Raw genomic sequence first — 20904 nt, 5'->3', positions numbered from 1 at the left:
TCCCCATGGTCAAACGATCAACTCTAAAGTGTATTGTGCTACTCTTCAGAAATTGAAGAAACGACTTCAGCGTGTTCGTAGGCACAAAAATCTGAACGAACTTCTCCTTCTTCATGACAACGCAAGACCTCACACAAGTCTTCGCACCCGAGAGGAGCTCACAAAACTTCAGTGGACTGTTCTTCCTCATGCACCCTACAGCCCCGATCTCGCACCGTCAGATTTCCATATGTTTGGCCCAATGAAGGACGCAATCCGTGGGAGGCACTACGCGGATGATGAAGAAGTTATTGATGCAGTACGACGTTGGCTCCGACATCGACCAGTGGAATGGTACCGTGCAGGCATACAGGCCCTCATTTCAAGGTGGCGTAAGGCCTTAGCATTGAATGGAGATTACGTTGAAAAATAGTGTTGTGTAGCTAAAAGATTGGGGAATAACCTGGTGTATTTCAATGCTGAATAAAACAACCCCTGTTTCAGAAAAAAAATGTGTTGCATTACTTATTGAACTGCCCTCGTACAATGAGGTGAGAAAAGTCATGGGACGGCTCCTAATATCGTGTCTGATCTCCTTTTGACCGGAGTAGTGCACCAACTCGACGTGGCATGCACTCAATAATTTTCAGCCTGGGTGTGATGCTCATGAAGTATATTTCTGAAAGTAGCAGTTCGACAGCAGTACATTCTTGTTTTTATGTCTTTCTTTGTGACTAGTTTCGTAGCTGGCTGGCCATTTCCAGGTTTGCAGCTGACTGTTTAATTGTAGTCAATAATTACTGTAAGATATAGGAGTTACTAGGGTGAAACTACTATGAAACTTACTGCCAAATTAAAACTATGTGCCAGAGTGGTCTCCATCCTACACTACTGGCCATTAAAATCGCTACACCAGATGATAAACGGGCATTCATTGGACAAGTACATTATACTAGAACTGACATGTGATTACATTTTCACTCAATTTGGGTGCATAGATCCTGAGAAGTAACTACCCACGAAACGGCCTCTGGCCGTAATAACGGCCTTGTTACGCCTGGGCATTGAGTCAAACAGAACTTGGATGGCGTGTAATGGTACAGCTGCCCATGCAGCTTCAACACGATACCACAGTTCATCAAGAGTAGTGACTGGCGTATTGTGACGAGCCAGTTGCTCGGCCACCATTGACCAGACGTTTTCAATTGGTGAGAGATCTGGAGAATGTGCTGGCCAGGGCAGCAGTCGAACATATTCTGTATCCAGAAAGGACCGTACAGGACCTGCAACATGCGATCGTGCATTATCCTGCTGAAATGTCTGGTTTTGCAGAGATCGAATGAAGGGTAGAGCCAAGGGTCGTAACAAATCTGAAATGTAACGTCCACTGCTCAAAGTGCCGTCAATGCGAACAAGAGGTGACCGAGACGTGTAACCGATGGCACCCCATACCATCACACCGAGTGATACACCAGTATGGCGATGACGAATACACGCTTCCAATGTGCGTTCACCGCGATGTCACCAAACACGGATGCGACCATCATCATGCTGTAAACAGAACCTGGATTCATCGGATAAAAATGAAGTTTTGACATTCGTGCACCGAGGTTCGTTGTCGAGTGCTCCATCGGAGGCGCTCCTGTCTGTGATGCAGTGTTAAGGGTATCCGCAGCCATGGTCTCCGAGCTGATAGTCCATGCTGCTGCAAACGTCGTCGAACTGTTCGTGCAGATGGTTGTTATCTTGCAAACGGCCCCATCTGTTGACTCAGGGATCGAGACGTGGCTGCACGATCCATTACAGCCATGCGGATCAGATGCGTGTCATCTCGACTGCTAGTAATACGAGGCCGCTGGGATCCAGCACAGTGTTCCGTATTACCCTCCTGAAAACACCGATTCCATATTCTCCTAACAGTCATTGCATCTCGACCAATGCGAGTAGCAATGTCGCGATACGATAAACTGCAATCGCGATAGGCTACAATCCGACCTTTATCAAAGTAGTGATTGTACGCATTTCTACTCCTTACACGAGGCATCACAACAACGTTTCACCAGGCAACGGCGGTCAACTGCTGTTTGTGTATGAGAAATCGGTTGGAAACTTCCCTCATGTCAGCACGTTGTAGGTGTCGCCAACGGCGCCAACCTTGTGTGATGCTGTGAAAAGTTAATCATTTGCATATCACAGCATATTCTTCCTGTTGGTTACATTTCGCATCTGTAGCACGTCATCTTCGTGGTGTAGCAATTTTAATGGCCAATAGTGTAGAAAGTAGCCCTTTCGAGGGCAGATGTTCTTCTGACTGAGCCCGCTGATCAGGAACATGGTATGAGGCTGGGCTGTGATTCTTGTCAGGATTTATCAGTTCGTGGATCATCTAGCCGCAAAAGGCAAAGGCCCTATGATCAAGACACAATCTGGCGGACACTTTTAATCTGGCAGCTAGTTTTATAGTAGACAGTTATGGATCCATATAAATAATTCTTTGTTAGTGAAGATTGCAAAAATTATTTATAATCGTTGATAACTAGTTTCTGCTAAAACAGCTAGCCGTCTTCAGATCTGGCCCTCACACCAGGCTATGATCTACGAGCCATATTTAAAATGATGTACTACTTTTACAAATGCCTTCCAACTATACAATATTAACTATGTAACGTTGTTGTTATGAATACTGCTATGCAATCCATTGATGTGCTTCTGAATCACCTGTCATATCTTACATTCCGGGAAAACAATTACGACAAACATTACTGTGTGTAATCAACAGGCTGGTAGAGACGCGTTGTCACTGATACCATACACACTAGTGCTTGCCAGCATTGAGTACAAAAAGATTGAACTATGAATGCTGTTAAGCACTAATATGAAATTTGTCAGTAATGATGTTTCTCCTACAAGGCTATTCATCAGATGGTTGTCTTATTTGACATGAAGATGGCTAGCTGTTGTAACTGAAACTAGTTATCAATAATTATGAATAATTTTTGTAATCTTGACTAATAAAGGATATGTCACAAGAAAACATGGCCTTTAACATCGACAGATCGCTTATCTCCAAAGTGCCTATGTCAGGAAACATCAAAATAACACTATACAGGGTGACAAATTGCAGGAAATGGATGATAAGGAGGCAAGAAAGGGAGAAGGGCATCTGGACACTTGACTGGATATACACTCCTGGAAATTGAAATAAGAACACCGTGAATTCATTGTCCCAGGAAGGGGAAACTTTATTGACACATTCCTGGGGTCAGATACATCACATGATCACACTGACAGAACCACAGGCACATAGACACAGGCAACAGAGCATGCACAATGTCGGCACTAGTACAGTGTATATCCACCTTTCGCAGCAATGCAGGCTGCTATTCTCCCATGGAGACGATCGTAGAGATGCTTGATGTAGTCCTGTGGAACGGCTTGCCATGCCACTTCCACCTGGCGCCTCAGATGGACCAGCGTTCGTGCTGGACGTGCAGACCGCGTGAGACGACGCTTCATCCAGTCCCAAACATGCTCAATGGGGGACAGATCCGGAGATCTTGCTGGCCAGAGTAGTTGACTTACACCTTCTAGAGCACGTTGGGTGGCACGGGATACATGAGGACGTGCATTGTCCTGTTGGAACAGCAAGTTCCCTTGCCGGTCTAGGAATGGTAGAACGATGGGTTCGATGACGGTTTGGATGTACCGTGCACTATTCAGTGTCCCCTCGACGATCACCAGTGGTGTACGGCCAGTGTAGGAGATCGCTCCCCACACCATGATGCCGGGTGTTGGCCCTGTGTGCCTCGGTCGTATGCAGTCCTGATTGTGGCGCTCACCTGCACGGCGCCAAACACGCATACGACCATCATTGGCACCAAGGCAGAAGCGACTCTCATCGCTGAAGACGACACGTCTCCATTCGTCCCTCCATTCACGCCTGTCGCGACACCACTGGAGGCGGGCTGCACGATGTTGGGGCGTGAGCGGAAGACGGCCTAACGGTGTGCGGGACCGTAGCCCAGCTTCATGGAGACGGTTGCGAATGGTCCTCGCCGATACCCCAGGAGCAACAGTGTCCCTAATTTGCTGGGAAGTGGCGGTGCGGTCCCCTACGGCACTGCGTAGGATCCTTCGGTCTTGGCGTGCATCCGTGCGTCGCTGCGGTCCAGTCCCAGGTCGACGGGCACGTGCACCTTCCGCCGACCACTGGTGACAACATCGGTGTACTGTGGAGACCTCACGCCCCACGTGTTGAGCAATTCGGCGGTACGTCCACCCGGCCTCCCGCATGCCCACTATACGCCCTCGCTCAAAATCCGTCAACTGCACATACGGTTCACGTCCACGCTGTCGCGGCATGCTATCAGTGTTAAAGACTGCGATGGAGCTCCGTATGCCACGGCAAACTGGCTGACACTGACGGCGGCGGTGCACAAATGCTGCGCAGCTAGCGCCATTCGACGGCCAACACCGCGGTTCCTGGTGTGTCCGCTGTGCCGTGCGTGTGATCATTGCTTGTACAGCCCTCTCGCAGTGTCCAGAGCAAGTATGGTGGGTCTGACACACCGGTGTCAATGTGTTCTTTTTTCCATTTCCAGCAGTGTAGGATCCAACGTAGGTATAGCTACTAGGAGGTGGAGTTTCAATATCTTTGGCACTCCCCACAGTACAAACACCAGGCAGATTGCCTATCGGCATGAAGTACACCAGATTACTGCATGGATAACTGTGCATGACAACTACCTTTACCTGTAACACTTACAATGCATGATGGCGTCGCTACTACAGAATTGTCACTGTGGCAACGGTTTTGCCATACAGCCCACCCTACTTGCAGATGAGGGTACCTTCATGAGGAGTGTTATCGTCAGCCTTCGTGATACCCATCTTCGGGTTATGAAGAATCACCCCTGTGTTGTGGCAGTTCTAAGCTGCCTCCATGTTGACTCCTCAAAAATGTTCAAATGTGTGTGAAATCTTACGGGACTTAACTGCTAAGGTTATCAGTCCCTAAGCTTACACACTACTTAACCTAAACTATCCTAAGGACAAACACACACACCCATGCCCGAGGGAGGACTCGAACCTCCGCCGGGACCAGCCGCACAGTCCATGACTGCAGTGCTTTAGACTGCTCGGCTAATCCCAGGCCATGTTGTCTCTGTTCATTACAATATTCATAGCAATAAAACTTCACAAACTTTACAAAATTTGACTTTCCATATGTTTGCACAATAGACGCAAATAACAATGAGCAAGTGCAGGTAGAAACACAAAATTAACGGTTTATATTTAAATTGCAGTACTTCGTTGTTGGCCCTCTGTGTAGTGGGATGGTTCTTCGTCTTGCAAGAGGATTTTTTATTTTGTAATACACACATTAAAAAAGGTTTTGCAACTCCTGAAGACAGACGTTGACTGTGGATATTGTATCACAGACACAGTCCCTTTGACTGTTCACACATGTCACGAAACCCACCCAGAGATGTAAACAAAAGCAGCGTCTGTTAGACGGAGGGGGTCCGACAGCCGATCAGTTCCAGTCATTCCACCAGGAAGGAGGTACACGGCTCGTCTGTAGTTCAACCATACCTAGACGGTCAGTACCGTGGTTCGATCGTGTCCGCATTGTTACTTTGTGACAGGAAGGGCTCTCAACAAGGGAAGTGTCGAGGTGTCTCAGAGTGAGCCAAAATAATGTTCGGACATGGAGGAGATACAGAGAAACAGGAACTGTCAATGACACTCCTCGCTCAGGCAACCCAAGTGCTACTACTGCAGTGGGTGACCACTGGTTACCGCCTTCAGCTTGGAGGAACCCTGAGAGGAACGGTGCCGTGCTGAATGATGATTCATGTGCAACCACAGGCCGTCGTGTTTCGATTAAAACTGTACGACATAGGCTCAATGGTGTGCAAAAAAAAAAAAAAAAATGGCTCTGAGCACTATGGGACTCAACTGCTGTGGTCATTAGTCCCCTAGAACTTTGAACTACTTAAACCTAAGGACATCACACACATCCATGCCCGAGGCAGGATTCGAACCTGCGACCGTAGCAGTCGCACGGTTCCGGACTGCGCGCTTAGAACCGCGAGACCACCGCGGCCGGCTCCATGGTGTGCAACTTCACTCCCAACGTCCATGGAGAAGTCCGAGTTTGAAACCGAAAGACTGTGCAGCGCGGTACAGATGGGCCCAGAAACATGCCGAATGGAATCATCAGGATTGGAGTCAAGTTCTGTTTATAGATAGCACTTGCATACGCCTAGAACCAGACAATCGTTAGAAACGTTTTTGGAAGCAGTGTAGTCAGCCTGTAATTCTTAGACTCACTATCCACCGAGTGCAGCGAGGTGGTTGTTCCCTGTTATTTAGGGGTGGCATTACGTGGAGCCAACGTACGCCACTGGCAGTAATTGAAGGCAATCGAATGGCTGTGCGAGACAAGGATGACGTCCTCCGGTGTATAGTGCAACCTTATCGGCAGCATTTCGGAGAGGGATTCGTCTTAATGGACGACATTTCTCGCCCCGACGTCTTGCGAAGGCGATAACGAAATCGATAGATTAGAATGGCCATAATGTTCTCCAGACAGGAATCCTATCATACATACCTGAGATACATGTAAAAGAACTGGTTCAAATGGCTTCGAGCACTAAGGGACCTAACATCTGAGATCATCAGTCCCCTAGACTTAGAACTACTTAAACCTAACTAACCTAAGGACATCACACACATCCATGCCCGAGGCAGGATTCGAACCTGCGACCATAGCAGTCGCGCGGTTCCGGACTGAAGCGCCTAGAACCGCTCGGCCACCTAGGCCGGCTAAAAGGACTGTTTTTGGACCAAATGACGCAGCAGGCAACCAAACAATATGCCGAATCGCCATTGAGGCGTGGGACAATGTGGACCGGCAGTGTCTCGGACAATATGCCACGACAAATATGGGCATGCATCAGTGCAAGAGGACATGTTACAGGGTGTAAGAGGGATTGGCGTATGCTGCAATCTGGAATACAAATTCAGGAAGTCCAGATCAGTATTGTACAACTTGTCGTTTTTGTTTTCATAAGCAAGAAGGAGAGCTGAAATGTTGTTTTTAGATATCTCTATTCTGTTGTCATGGAAAGGGTCAGGAGCTTATAGAACCGTGCTGATGCAACTCCTTTTTTATCTATGTAGCACAGATATTGCAGACAACTTTGTTTTCACATCAATTTTTCATAAACATTACAAATGACTTTTCTTCCATCAAACACCAAGTCCCAAAAATCAACAACACAACTCCGCACTCCACAAACAAGTGACCAACGATACAACAACTTGCATGGCAATTCAAACATGACGTAATTAGATATTGATTTTTTACATCCAGAGGAACTTACATACGACTAATTGTTCATATAAAAATGTCTAATTAGCTATTTTTCAGAACAATTATGGAAGCATAAATACAGTCATAATAATGTTACATGTCAGTGAGTTGCCATTGAAATTTTGAAATACGTCGAAAAAACAAAAAGAATTATGTTATAATTTTTGTGTTAAATTCATGTCTTCTGTTTATAAAAATATAAGACTACTTTAGTTGTGTTCCCATAATTACACTTAATGCAAAGTTACAACTTGTGCAGTGTGTCACAGGGGACATTACAAATTTGGAATGACATATAAATTTATTGAGATAACTTACAGGATCAGTAGATGTGTCATTTTATAGCAAACAATCTCACGTTTTATTCGCATAGTGCGTTAGTATCCCATTCCGCCACCACGAGCGCCAGTGTGGTGCACAGTTAAGATGGCTACTTTCACTTGTGCGGAGCGTGTATGTTTTTGTATCATGAAACGAACTCTACAACAACTTTTCAGAATAAATTTCGCACCGAATACGCTAAAGAACATCCAAGCTCATTTCCTCATTGAAGTTAGAGGTTTCCTCGATAATCTATTGCCTGGTTAGTCGATTGGCCGTGAAGGGCCAATGGCATGGCCACCTCGCCCTCAAGGCTTGACACCACTTAATTTCTTTCTCTGGGGTTTCATTAGAGACCATATGTATGTTCCTCCCATGCCAAACAATTTAGCCGAGCTGAAAAATCTAATCTACGCTGCCGTTACACCCAAACTGCTGCTACGAGCGTGGAAAGAAATTGATTACCGATGGGATCAGTGCCGCATCACAAATGGTAGTCACATCGAACTAAAATGACACTTGGCACTTTTATGTTAAACTTGAGGTTGTTTGCTACAAAATGACGCATCTACCATTTCTATGAGTTATCTCAATAAATTTCTACATCATCCCAAAGTTGCAAAATCTTTGTTGACACTGTTTGTATTGTTATCTACAACATGTGATGGAAGAAGGTGCACTGGCCAGTTCCATTGCACAGCGAACCATCAGCCCCTATTCAGTCTCAGTACCTGAACAGAGATTGTTGACGACAGCCTCGATGTAACAGTCACCCGTCCGCATCACATCACGGGCGAGCCGTATCTTTGCTTCCTGTGAGTAACCCTTCCTTCCCTGCTGAAAGACGTGTCTTTAGTCGGACAAATGGTAATGTGACTCCCACATGATGGTGTTCCATCTCACTGACCTCTGGAGTGTGGAGCTAAAACATTGGTACAAACAGAACATTATAGCATGCCTGTCGTGTTCTCATGTATATTTTCAGGAGGACAACATTTCAAACCCGCGTTCAGCCATCCTGGTTTAGGTTTTCCGTGATTTCCCTTAATCTTTTAAGGTATATTCCGAGATCGTTTCCTTGAAAAGGCACAGACGATTTCCTTCTCCGCCATTACCTAACCTGATCTTGGGCTGCATCTGTAATGACCTCGTTGTCGACAGAATGTTAAACACTAATCCCTCCTCCATTTGTCCTTTCAATCACTGAAACATATACTGTCAGAGATCTATCTCTGTGAGGAAACCATGGGTAACAGAAGAAATACTTCAGTTGATTGACGAAGGAAGGAAGTACATAAACGGCCAGGGAAATTCAGGATACCAAAATACAAGTCACTTATGAGTAAAACAAATGGGTAGTGCAGGGAAGTTAAGGAGAATTGGCTGCATGAAAAACGTCAAGGAATCGAATGAGAAGTGATTGTCAGAAGGACTGACTCGGCATATAGAAAAGGCACTCGACCTTCCATGAAATTAAAAGCAGTGGCGGTAACACTGAGAGAGTAATGGGAACACTGTTAAATGCAGAGGAGAAAACGGATAGGTGAAAAGAGTACATTGAGGCCTCTTGTGAGAGTGGGCTTGTCTGATGATGATATAGAAGAAAAAACAGAGTCGAATTGAAATTTAGTGTGAAATGACATCAATGATAAGATTCGCAGCCCTCCTGAGTGGAAGTGAATAAGAATTACGCAATGTGTTGAATGGAAAGAGCAAATGAGACTGAGTGTAGTGAAACATGGGATGTGGGAAAACCGACACAAGAGAGGATTTGAGATGTGGAATGTTGAAAATTAGGTGGACTGTAAGGCAAGGAATGAGGAATATATGGAAAGCAGTGGCAATAAAAAGTGGAAGGATGGTAGGACGTCTGTTAAGAGATCCGGGAGTAACATCTATGTTACTAGAGGGAGCTATAGAGGGTAAAAACTTCAGCAGAAAACGGAGATTGATATACATCCATCCAATAGTTAAGGACATAGGTTGCAAGTGCTACACTGAGATGAAGAGGTTGGCACAGTAGAGGGCCACAGCAAACCAGTCAGTCATCTTCAGTTGACCATACCTCCCCTGGAGTGCATATTTGGCCGTATGTCCAAATGGCATTTTGTCTCCTTACTCTCTCAGGAATCATTTCCAGCAATTTTTTCCCATTTAGCAAATTCACCCCTTATACACACGTGCATTACAGTCACCCACACTCAGCAGATACAGTGCAAGGAAATGGGCCATCCTTTGTCTGAAGAGAGGGTGGGGGAGGCACGAAAACCGATACCAATAAAATAGTTGAAACAACCACTGAAAAGTCTCCAAGTCAACAGTGTTGTAGAACTCTTAATTTCTTTCTTCTCTTGACTGACACCCATGTGCAGATGGTGTTGCCCGCTGGCACCATTGGAAGAACAAGATGGCGATGGACGTTGAGCACCTGCTCACACAAGTCCTTACCAAGTGGGATAGCGTTGTCATTAGCACACTGGACCCATACTTAGGAGGACGGTGGTTCAAACCCCACCTCCGGCCATGCAGATTTAGGTTCTCTGTTGTTGCCCTAAATTGCTTAAAGCAAATACAGGGATGGTTCCTTCGAAAGAGGATATGACAGGACGTTAAACACTAACCTGCTCCCTCCTCCCCCAGGAGTTCTTCAAGCAGAGTGATGCAGAGAAGCTGGAGGGCCTGCCAGTGACGCCCTTCATGGACCGAGACAAGATCACCAAGCCATCCTCGCAGTGCAGCTTCATCGGCTTCGTGTTGCTGCCGCTGTTCGAGGCCTTGGGCGATCTCTTCCCTGCCCTCAACGTGAGTACCACACATCACCAACTACTATGTAGTTTAGCTCAAAAAAGTCCAATGTCCAATAGGTTCTCAACATACCTCATGGATTCATGTACACTTCTCCTGCGCTCCGGGATTTGTCCCACTTTGCAGGTCGTCACTTCGTTTGAGGTGATTTTAAAGACTGAAAAACAAACAAAATACTTCCATAGTATTATTTTTTATGATTCAGCACAGAAAAAGGCTTTATTACTCTACTTCCATGTGGTCGAGCGAAGTGGCCTAGTGTTGAGCACACTGCACTCACATTCAGGAGGATGGAGGTTCACACCTGCGTCCAGTCGCCCTGACTTACGTTTTACGTGGTTTCCCCAAATCGTTCAAATGGTTCAAATGGCTCTGAGCACTATGGGACTTAACTTCTGAGGTCATCAGTCCCCTACAACTTAGAACTACTTAAACCTAACTAACCTAAGGACATCATACACATCCATGCCCGAGGCAGGATTCGAACCTGCGACCGTAGCGGTCGCGAGGCTCCAGACTGCAGCCCCTAGAACCGCTCGGCCACCACGGCCGGCTTTCCCTAGACGGGTTAAGCCAAAAGCGGACATGGTTCACTTGAAAGGGCGCGGCTGCTTTAATTCTCCATCCTTCCCAAATCCGAGCTTGTACTCCATCTGTGACGACCTCAGTGTCTACATCTACATCTACATTTATACTTCGCAAGCCACCCAACGGTGTGCGGCGGAGGGCACTTTACGTGCCACTGTCATTACCTCCCTTTCCTGTTCCAGTCACGTATGGTTCGCGGGAAGAACGACTGCCGGAAAGCCTCCGTGCGCGCTCGAATCTCTCTAATTTTACATTCGTGATCTCCTCGGGTGGTATAAGTAGGGGGAAGCAATATATTCGATACCTCATCCAGAAACGCACCCTCTCGAAACCTGGCGAGCAAGCTACACCGCGATGCACAGCGCCTCTCTTGCAGAGTCTGAAACTTGAGGTCGCTAAACATCTCCATAACGCTATCACGCTTACCAAATAACCCTGTGACGAAACGCGCTGCTCTTCTTTGGTTTTCTCTATCTGTCTCTGTAACCCGACCTGGTACGGATCCCACACTGATGAGCAATAGTCAAGTATAGGTCGAACGAGTGTTTTGTAAGCCACCTCCTTTGTTGATGGACTACATTTTCTAAGGGCTCTCCCAATGAATCTCAACCTGGCACCCGCCTTATCAACAGTTAATTTTATATGGTCATTCCACTTCAAATCGTTCCGTACGCATACTCCCAGATATTTCACAGAAGTAACTGCTACCAGTGTTTGTTCCGCTATCATATAATCATACAATAAAGGATCCTTTTTTCTAAGCATTAGCAATACATTACATTTGTCTATGTTAAGGGTCAGTTGCCACTACCTGCGCCAAGTGCCTATCCGCTGCAGATCTTCCTGCATTTCGCTGCAGTTTTCTAATGCTGCAACTTCTCTGTATACTACAGCATCATCCGCGAAAAGTTGCATGGAACTTCTGACACTATCTACTAGGTCATTTATATATATTGTGAAAAGCAATGATCCCATAACACTCCCCTGTGGCACGCCAGAGCTTAGTTTAACGTCTGTAGACGTCTCTCCATTGAGAACAACATGCTGTGTTCTGTTTTCTAAAAAATCTTGCATGATGAAAATGTCAAGATGTCGGCAGGACGTTAATCACTAATCTCCTCCTCCTCCCTCTTCCTTGTCCTCCTCTTCCACCTGGTGTACTCAGTGTTGCCACCACACCGTAAACTAAAGTCCGTTTAAAATTACTTGACAGTTGACGTCCGTCACTCGCGACTACAGTGTTGCCACATCAGCTGCCGGCTACCGCTCGGTTATAGGCGACACTCCAACACGGAGGTCACTTCAAAAATGGCGTTGACGTGTAACGCGGAGCAATGTCGGACGTGACAGCTGCGAGGTATGTTGGAAACGCGAGATGTTCTGCCCACAGCTCATTTTAAGTGACCAGTGACTGAACTGATGCAGGAGACACGTTTGGTGGCCCTGAATTTAAAATCGTGTCCTAAACCAACCACGGCCTTGTGACGTGTAATGACTCTGAAAAAGTGCTGGTCTGTGGCAGAATTAAAAGCAGGATAGCCCTGTTCGCGGCTATTAAAGATAACCTCTACAAGCAAACTCAAGACAGAAAAAGTTCAGTTTCAGCGCTAAACGCAAATCGTAATTTCTCGCTATAACTGTCTACTTGAAACTATGCTCACACTGGCTACATGAGCTGCCGCATTACCAACCGATGACGTGTCCTGGTTGGAGCCAGGTTTGCAGATTATAGACGACACAGGCAGATTGTACAGGAAGAAAGTTAATACGACGATGAAAATGAGATGGCAAAGAATTAGAAATAAAAGAAATTATATTTAAACCAATTAACAGAATAAAAATTTTAATCAAACATTTATGATTGGATTTAGAAAAAAAAAATATTTCACGACATTTGAACCTGCAGTCTTGAACATGGCAGGTTGTTATGCTAACCTTTGCGCTAAATTGCAACACTGAGTCAAGCTGTTGTATTGTATGGATGCAGAGCCTCGCAGCGATGGGCACTTGTTTATCTTTGCTAGTGTAAAACACATTTCTTCTGCTGAACAAGTGATCGTAGCTCGTAAAATATGCATTTTAAAGCCCTTATTGACTAGTCATTTTTTCCTTGTTTTGACTGTACTACTTTCTCTCAAAATATGGAAAGCGAAGTCCTTGCAGTGGCAGATATGTACAGTATTTCATAGTATGGAAGATGAGTAAGTGCTCGAAGCTCTTACGGTATAAATCTTAGAACCCATGTTTACTGGACTTTCTTTTTACTGTTTTGGTGTAAGGATCCTGTCCCTGAGACGGGACTCGATGTATTATTAAGATTCTTCTTGTTCTTTAATGTTCAGCCATGGGCATCACTGCTGGGAGGGGACAAGGGGACGCGGATGTCCCCCCCCCCTCCCCAAGTTTACTTTTTTAAAGCGGTTTCAGTGTTTTGCGCCTTAGTTGACAAGTAATGATACAGTTGAGTAAATATATGCAAGCTTCACTAATTGCGCATACTAAAAGCTGGCCGGCCGTAGTGGCTGAGCGGTTCTAGGTGCTACAGTGTGGAACTGCGCGACCGCTACGGTCGCAGGTTCAACTCCTGCCTCGGGCATGAACGTGTGTGATGTCCTTAGGTTAGGTAGGTTTAAGTAGTTCTAAGTTCTAGGGGACTGATGACCTCAGAAGTTACGTCGCATAGTGCTCAGAGCCATTTTTGAACTAAAAGCTGTTGTGCAGTAAGAATTAATGGCTTGCAGCATTTACTAACGTCCCAGTAAACCAAATCCATTTCTATTATTAACTAAACAACATTATTCCAAGTTTTAAGGTGTTGTGTTCGTACGATTGTGAGTGTTGAAGGAGTGCAGTAGATAAGAATCTGATTGGTTTTGCTGTTGGAAGTTTGAAAGCAGGAAGCTGACGCCTAACAATCGAAGGTCGCGTGACAATCACGCACAGTGTGGTGTTGGTATAATAATAAATTTAGTCAGTGCATGCATCAAGAGGCATATTTCTCTGAAGAGAGTTCGCTAATTCACTAATATTATCGTTTTTTTGATAGGCAAAGGAATTATGATAAGTAAATATTTATTACAAAATATATTCCAATTTACTCAGTTTTACCATTTTAATGTACTAAAATACCTAGGTCATAGGAATTTGCTAACTGTTTTTAAACTGATCTGAATATACCATTTGGCCTATTGCGTTCTGTACATATTACTTTTCCTTCATTGTTCCCTAAAATATGGTTCACAATAAATTAGCAATTTTCCCGTCGCGGCTTCTTCCAATAAAAATCAGGCAGGATTTAGTTTGAAGAACTATTCAGTTTGAAATAGTTTCCACGATTGTTTAGGGGAAAGGCGCAGGTGACTCCAGTATGTAAGAAGGGCAAAACAACGGACCCGCAAAATTACAGACCAGTATCGGTAACTTCGGTTTGCTGCGAATCTTTGGACATATTCTCAGTTCGAATACAGTAAATTTTATTGAACACCGAGCGAGGTGGCGTAGTGGTTACACACTGGACTCGCATTCGGGAGGACGACGGTTCAATCGCGCATCCGGCCATCCTGATTTAAGTTTTCCGTGATTTCCCTAAATCGCTCCAGGCAAATGCCGGGATGGTTCCTTTGAAAGGGCACGGCCGACTTCCTTCCCCATCCTTCCCCAATCTGATGAGACCGATGCCCTCGCTGTCTGGTCTCCTCCCCCAAAACAACCCAACGATAACATTGAATAAAATGTTCTCGGGTTTCCAACCGCGTCAATTGCTTAAAACTACACGAGCTTTCGGCCAAGCACTCCTTGGCCATTCTCAAGTGGTATGACTGCCATAAAAAAATCGGCTTCACACAATGCCGTGTGAAGCTTATCTAATGTAAGATAATCTCTGTGATTATGATCACCTTTATATAACGCTGAATTGCATCTTGTACGGAATTATCCAGTAGTGTTCAGTTAGGGCTGTGTATGAAACGTGTGCATTTCATTACTGCTGGACGAGGAACTGGAAGTGAACTGACCAACTGTTGTGGCAGTTTGGCAACAGTGAACAGTTCGGGCACGACGCTGATTGCTCTGATTGGAGAAAACCAGCTTCAATGTGTGATCTGTCAACTGTCTAGTAAGTTTAATCAGACTACTGTAACTAATCACCTGAACAGCTCTACTGTACAGTAACAGGATCAAGCATCCGATTACTTTACAAATGAGTTATTGTGTTAGATACCATACGTTGAGCATGTAAGCGAGAAAAAGTTTAGAAAAGGTTTGAAATTATGTTTAAAGTTTGTTGAATATCGCTAAGCACTCTCATTATAAAACACTGTATGAGTACGTTCTATGTAAACTGCAATCCATTTTAATCAAAAGCTAGTTTTCCTCGCATCTCTGTGTTTAGGTCGAGATACCTCGTCAACTGTGTGCCGTATATTGACACAAGTTTGCAGGTACATTCAGTGATATATGTGGATACTGCCTGTAAAATGTGTTCCAAATAGAGTTAGTAGTGAAGAAGTAATGATTTAAAATGTCATTCGTGATGCTGGAGTTTTACTGCATGCTCAGTGATGATGTAGTATGTGATAAAGTGGTTTCCTTTCGTAAGCGTGTGGTGATGGTCTGCGAGGAAAAGATTAGTAAATTATATGCAAAATTTGTTGGAAATCACTAAGCACTCTTATTGTGAAATGGTGGATGAAGAATATGGCGCGGGTCATTTTCGCGCTGAGCTCCTCTGGCTCAGAACATGGACACATTTTCTACCTACAGTACTTGTCTTACTGTGTTACTCCTTTAACTTACGACTGAGTAGATTATGCCAGCGTATTTTGAATTCGGTCAATAATTATCTCAAATATTGAGGATCATATTTCAGGTGCCCTTGGAAGCCGTAAGATAGGCAACGTGCCACCAAAATTTCGCGCCATAACCCGTGAACCATGAACTGGGTTAGCCATTTGGTGATACACTCCTGGAAATTGAAATAAGAACACCGTGAATTCATTGTCCCAGGAAGGGGAAACTTTATTGACACATTCCTGGGGTCAGATACATCACATGATCACACTGACAGAACCACAGGCACATAGACACAGGCAACAGAGCATGCACAATGTCGGCACTAGTACAGTGTATACCCACCTTTCGCAGCGATGCAGGCTGCTATTCTCCCATGGAGACGATCGTAGAGATGCTGGATGTAGTCCTGTGGAACGGCTTGCCATGCCATTTCCACCTGGCGCCTCAGTTGGACCAGCGTTCGTGCTGGACGTGCAGACCGCGTGAGACGACGCTTCATCCAGTCCCAAACATGCTCAATGGGGGACAGATCCGGAGATCTTGCTGGCCAGAGTAGTTGACTTACACCTTTTAGAGCACGTTGGGTGGCACGGGATACATGCGGACGTGCATTGTCCTGTTGGAACAGCAAGTTCCCTTGCCGGTCTAGGAATGGTAGAACGATGGGTTCGACGACGGTTTGGATGTACCGTGCACTATTCAGTGTCCCCTCGACGATCACCAGTGGTGTATGGCCAGTGTAGGAGATCGCTCCCCACACCATGATGCCGGGTGTTGGCCCTGTGTGCCTCGGTCGTATGCAGTCCTGATTGTGGCGCTCACCTGCACGGCGACAAACACGTATACGACCATCATTGGCACCAAGGCAGAAGCGACTCTCATCGCTGAAGACGACACGTCTCCATTCTTCCCTCCATTCACGCCTGTCGCGACACCACTGGAGGCGGGCTGCACGATGTTGGGGCGTGAGCGGAAGACAGCCTAACGGTGTGCGGGACCGTAGCCCAGCTTCATGGAGACGGTTGCGAATGGTCCTCGCCGATACCCCAGGAGCAACAGTGTCCCTAATTTGCTGGGAAGTGGCGGTGCGGTCCCCTACGGCACTGCGTAGGATCCTACGGTCTTGGCGTGTATCCGTGCGTCGCTGCGGTCCGGTCCAAGGTCGACGGGCACGTGCACCTTCCGCCGACCACTGGCGACAACATCGATGTACTGTGGAGACCTCACACCCCACGTGTTGAACAATTCGGCGGTACGTCCACCCGGCCTCCCGCATGCCCACTATACGCCCTCGCTCAAAGTCCGTCAACTGCACATACGGTTCACGTCCACGCTGTCGCGGCATGCTACCAGTGTTAAAGACTGCGATGGAGCTCCGTATGCCACGGCAAACTGGCTGACACTGACGGCGGCGGTGCACAAATGCTGCGCAGCTAGCGTCATTCGACGGCCAACACCGCGGTTCCTGGTGTGTCCGCTGTGCCGTGCGTGTGATCATTGCTTGTACAGCCCTCTCGCAGTGTCCGGAGCAAGTATGGTGGGTCTGACACACCGGTGTCAATGTGTTCTTTTTTCCATTTCCAGGAGTGTACATATAATGCATGTGTAGGTTTCAATTAATTGTTATTAATTACATGGTGACATTTGGATGAATCAAATTACTTGCGCCGAGGTATTTGGAGCTCGTACGTCGACTTCAGTCGCCTCAGAATGCCTTTCTAAGTAACTGTCGAAAAGGATTTTGAGCAGTGCTCTGATATTCAGGCTTAGCAGAATTAATTCATCAAATCTATCCCTCAAAAAACCTGTTATCTCATTGCTAACAAGAAGAGTTTTGATTTCAACATTAAGGTGCTACAATGCACCATTAATAAACCTAATTCCACTGGAGGCAGGAGCTGAAAGATTCAGAACTATCAGATTAATAATTTTTATTTTGGCTGGAGCCACAGTTTAGGTAAATTTTTTGAATGATGCTGCCGCCATTTGACTGTAATAATTTTTATTTTATTCTTATACAATCCAGATTTCGGCCTTAGGCCATTTTCAACCACAAAGACTTGCTTACATGTCAAAGGACATCAGGATGGTATGGAACACGATCCTTGTCAGAAAAGTATATATTGTCACATAGGCCAGATTTGCCATTAGTAAAAAGTGAAACATCCCTAAAACGCTAAACGTAATGCAGACATTCGTTCGTGGACCCCATAGCACAGCTGTTATATGAAACCGATAACCAATAAACAGATATGCTATAGGGACCAGAAATGAAAGTCTGCAGTACATTTAGGCTTTTTAGAATTTTTTTTTCATTTTTACTAATGGCAAATCTGGCCTATGTGTCACTATATACTTTTCTGACAAGGATCGTGTTCCATACCATCCTGATGTCCTTTGACATGTGGAGAAGGTTTTGCACTTGAAAATGCAAATATGGATCGTACAACAATAAAAAAATATTGATACGGTCAAATGACGGAAGTCTCACCAAAAAAAGTATCAGATTAATGAGACATGCTTTACAGAAGATTGGAAAAACGGGAAGAAGCCGACCTCAGCGAAGTTCATTTTTGGTTCCGGAGAAATGGAGGAACACGTTAGGCCATACTGACTCCACAGCTTATCCTGTAGGAGAGGCTGAACTAGGATAACATACGTTTATAGCTTTTGCAGATTCAGAGAAACTTTTTGACGACGTTGACTGGAAGAAGCTCTTTGAAATTCTGAAGGCAGCACGCATGAAACACAGCTAACTCAATTATCAGTTAATGTAGGCTAAAAGCCAATTTTCCGTACAGTTCAGTACATTATGAAAAAAACGGGAGTACCGTTTTTGAAAGCGTGGACATCCCGTTAATAAGGCTTTGATTGACCCAGGTTGATACTAGCAGCGAAGAACACCCATTATATACTGGGCAAACAAACTATTCCGTCGATGCAAGGCGTGATACATGACGTCACGGTCACCATGACATACGTGGGCAAACAGTGAAATAGAAAAATTTGACAGGAGGAAAGCACTTACTATTTCCTGATAGCACGCAACACTGCCTGAGTTTAGTTTCTAGTTCACTGCCAACACCGGTGGAATAAGTGCCAATCCTTCTCTACTAGACCAGTTCCATAGCTGTTCTGCTCTGATTAGATACGTAGATCCACGTCGGCATGGCTACTGTGCGAACCACACATAAATGCCTGAAACCCAAGGAGAATAATAATGGGCCAATGAGTGGCTGTAGTTAAACATACTTTCTTAAGAAATTTTTTGTCTGACATTAGCCAGTTTGCATTAATAATGTAGTTTATTTCTGATTTGAAATTTTGTACAAAAGTTAATTTATAATCATTCTGTCTATTCTAATAAGTTTTATATTTCCCTGTTTGGTAACAACAGAATAACTCATAGCATGGAATACAGGATGCAGAACATGGAACAAGGAAAGTGAAACACAGAAGTCAGACATGCAGAATGCAGTCATGAAATACAGAACAGAGAACGCAAATCATTATTAATGGAACACAGAATACACAAGTGCAACAAGAAAAATTGAATATGGAAGACACAACACAGATTCGAAATACAGAATGCATACAGAAATATATAACCAGGACTGCAAAACATGGAAAATGAAAGGCAGAACTTAGATGATAAACACAAAATATGGAACACGCAACCAAAACATGGAACACAGAAAGTCTAACACAGGATGCACATACAAAACTCAGAACAGGGACTACAAACGTGGAAAATGGAACACAGAACACGGAACACAGACGTGAAACACAAAAGTGGAACATGGAATGTAGAACATGGAAAGTGAAAAAGAGAATGCAGATGTGAAACGGGAAACAGAGAAACAAAATATGGAAAATGGAACCAAGACATGAAACACGACATATGGAACACAGAACATGCAAAGGGGAAAGCTGAACAAGGACATGGACCACATAATATGAAACACAGAAGACACAAAATGTGAGGAGGGACACAGAACAGCGATCTAAGAACCTTGAGCACAGGAAATAGTGCCACCCAGAACATGGAACACACAGCACTGAACACAGAACATGGAACAAAGGTCATTTAAATAGAATGTAGAACACCCAACATGGAAAATGGGACATGGAACACAGAATAAAGAACTAAGAACATGAACGCAGAAAATGAAACACAGAACATAAAACAAATAACATGGAACTAAGGACATGCAACTAAGGATATTTAACATAAAACACGCAATACAGTACATCAACTACAGAATATGGAACATTAGACTTGGAACACAGAAAACTGAACTAAGAACATTTAACATAGAACATGGAAAACAAAACATAAGATGCACAATATGGAACTAAGAACAGAAATGCAGAACGTGGCAGTCGAAACAGGAGAACACAACATGGAACTAACAGCATCTAACACGGAATGTGGAACCAGAACATGGAAGGCAATGAAAACACACAATTTGGTATGCCGAACACAGAGCACAAAGCACTGAACGAAGAACATACACTACCGACCATTAAAATTGCAGCACCACGAAGATGACGTGCTACAGACGCGAAATTTAACCGACAGGAAGAATATGCTGTGATATGCAAATGATTAGCTTTTCAGAGCAATCACACAAGGCTGGCGCCAGTGGCGACACCTACAACGTGCTGACATGAGGAAAGTTTCCAACCGATTTCTAAAAATGGTTCAAATGGCTCTGAGCCCTATGGGACTTAACATCTGTGGTCACCAGTCCCCTAGAACTTCTTTTTTTTTGCTCATCAGTACTGACTGGTTTGATGCGGCCCGCCACGAATTCCTTTCCTGTGCTAGCCTCTTCATCTCAGAGTAGCACTTGCAACCTACGTCCTCAATTACTTGCTTGACGTATTCCAATCTCTGTCTTCCTCTACAGTTTTTGCCCTCTACAGCTCCCTCTAGTACCATGGAAGTCATTCCCTCATGTCTTAGCAGATGTCCTATCATCCCGTCCCTTCTCCTTATCAGTGTTTTCCACATATTCCTTTCCTCTCTGATTCTG

The 20904-nt window shown here is 44.9% G+C and overlaps 1 protein-coding gene across 1 annotated transcript in view; it reads left to right on the top strand.

Moving 5' to 3' along the window:
- Nucleotides 1-20904, top strand: part of LOC124720051 (high affinity cGMP-specific 3',5'-cyclic phosphodiesterase 9A) — a gene marked incomplete at its 3' end in the record, with an annotated part of 606367 nt that overhangs the window by 516026 nt on the left and 69437 nt on the right. Inside the window, exon 10 of the mRNA XM_047245312.1 lies at nt 10322-10483. Coding sequence (XP_047101268.1) covers nt 10322-10483 — 162 coding nt within the window. The remainder of the gene's footprint in view (nt 1-10321; nt 10484-20904) is intronic.

Source organism: Schistocerca piceifrons, chromosome 11 (assembly GCF_021461385.2).
Source record: "Schistocerca piceifrons isolate TAMUIC-IGC-003096 chromosome 11, iqSchPice1.1, whole genome shotgun sequence".
Taxonomy (NCBI): Eukaryota; Metazoa; Arthropoda; class Insecta; order Orthoptera; family Acrididae; genus Schistocerca; species Schistocerca piceifrons.
Note: the sequence above shows the minus strand (reverse complement) of the source record. Positions and strands in the feature narration are given on the sequence as shown.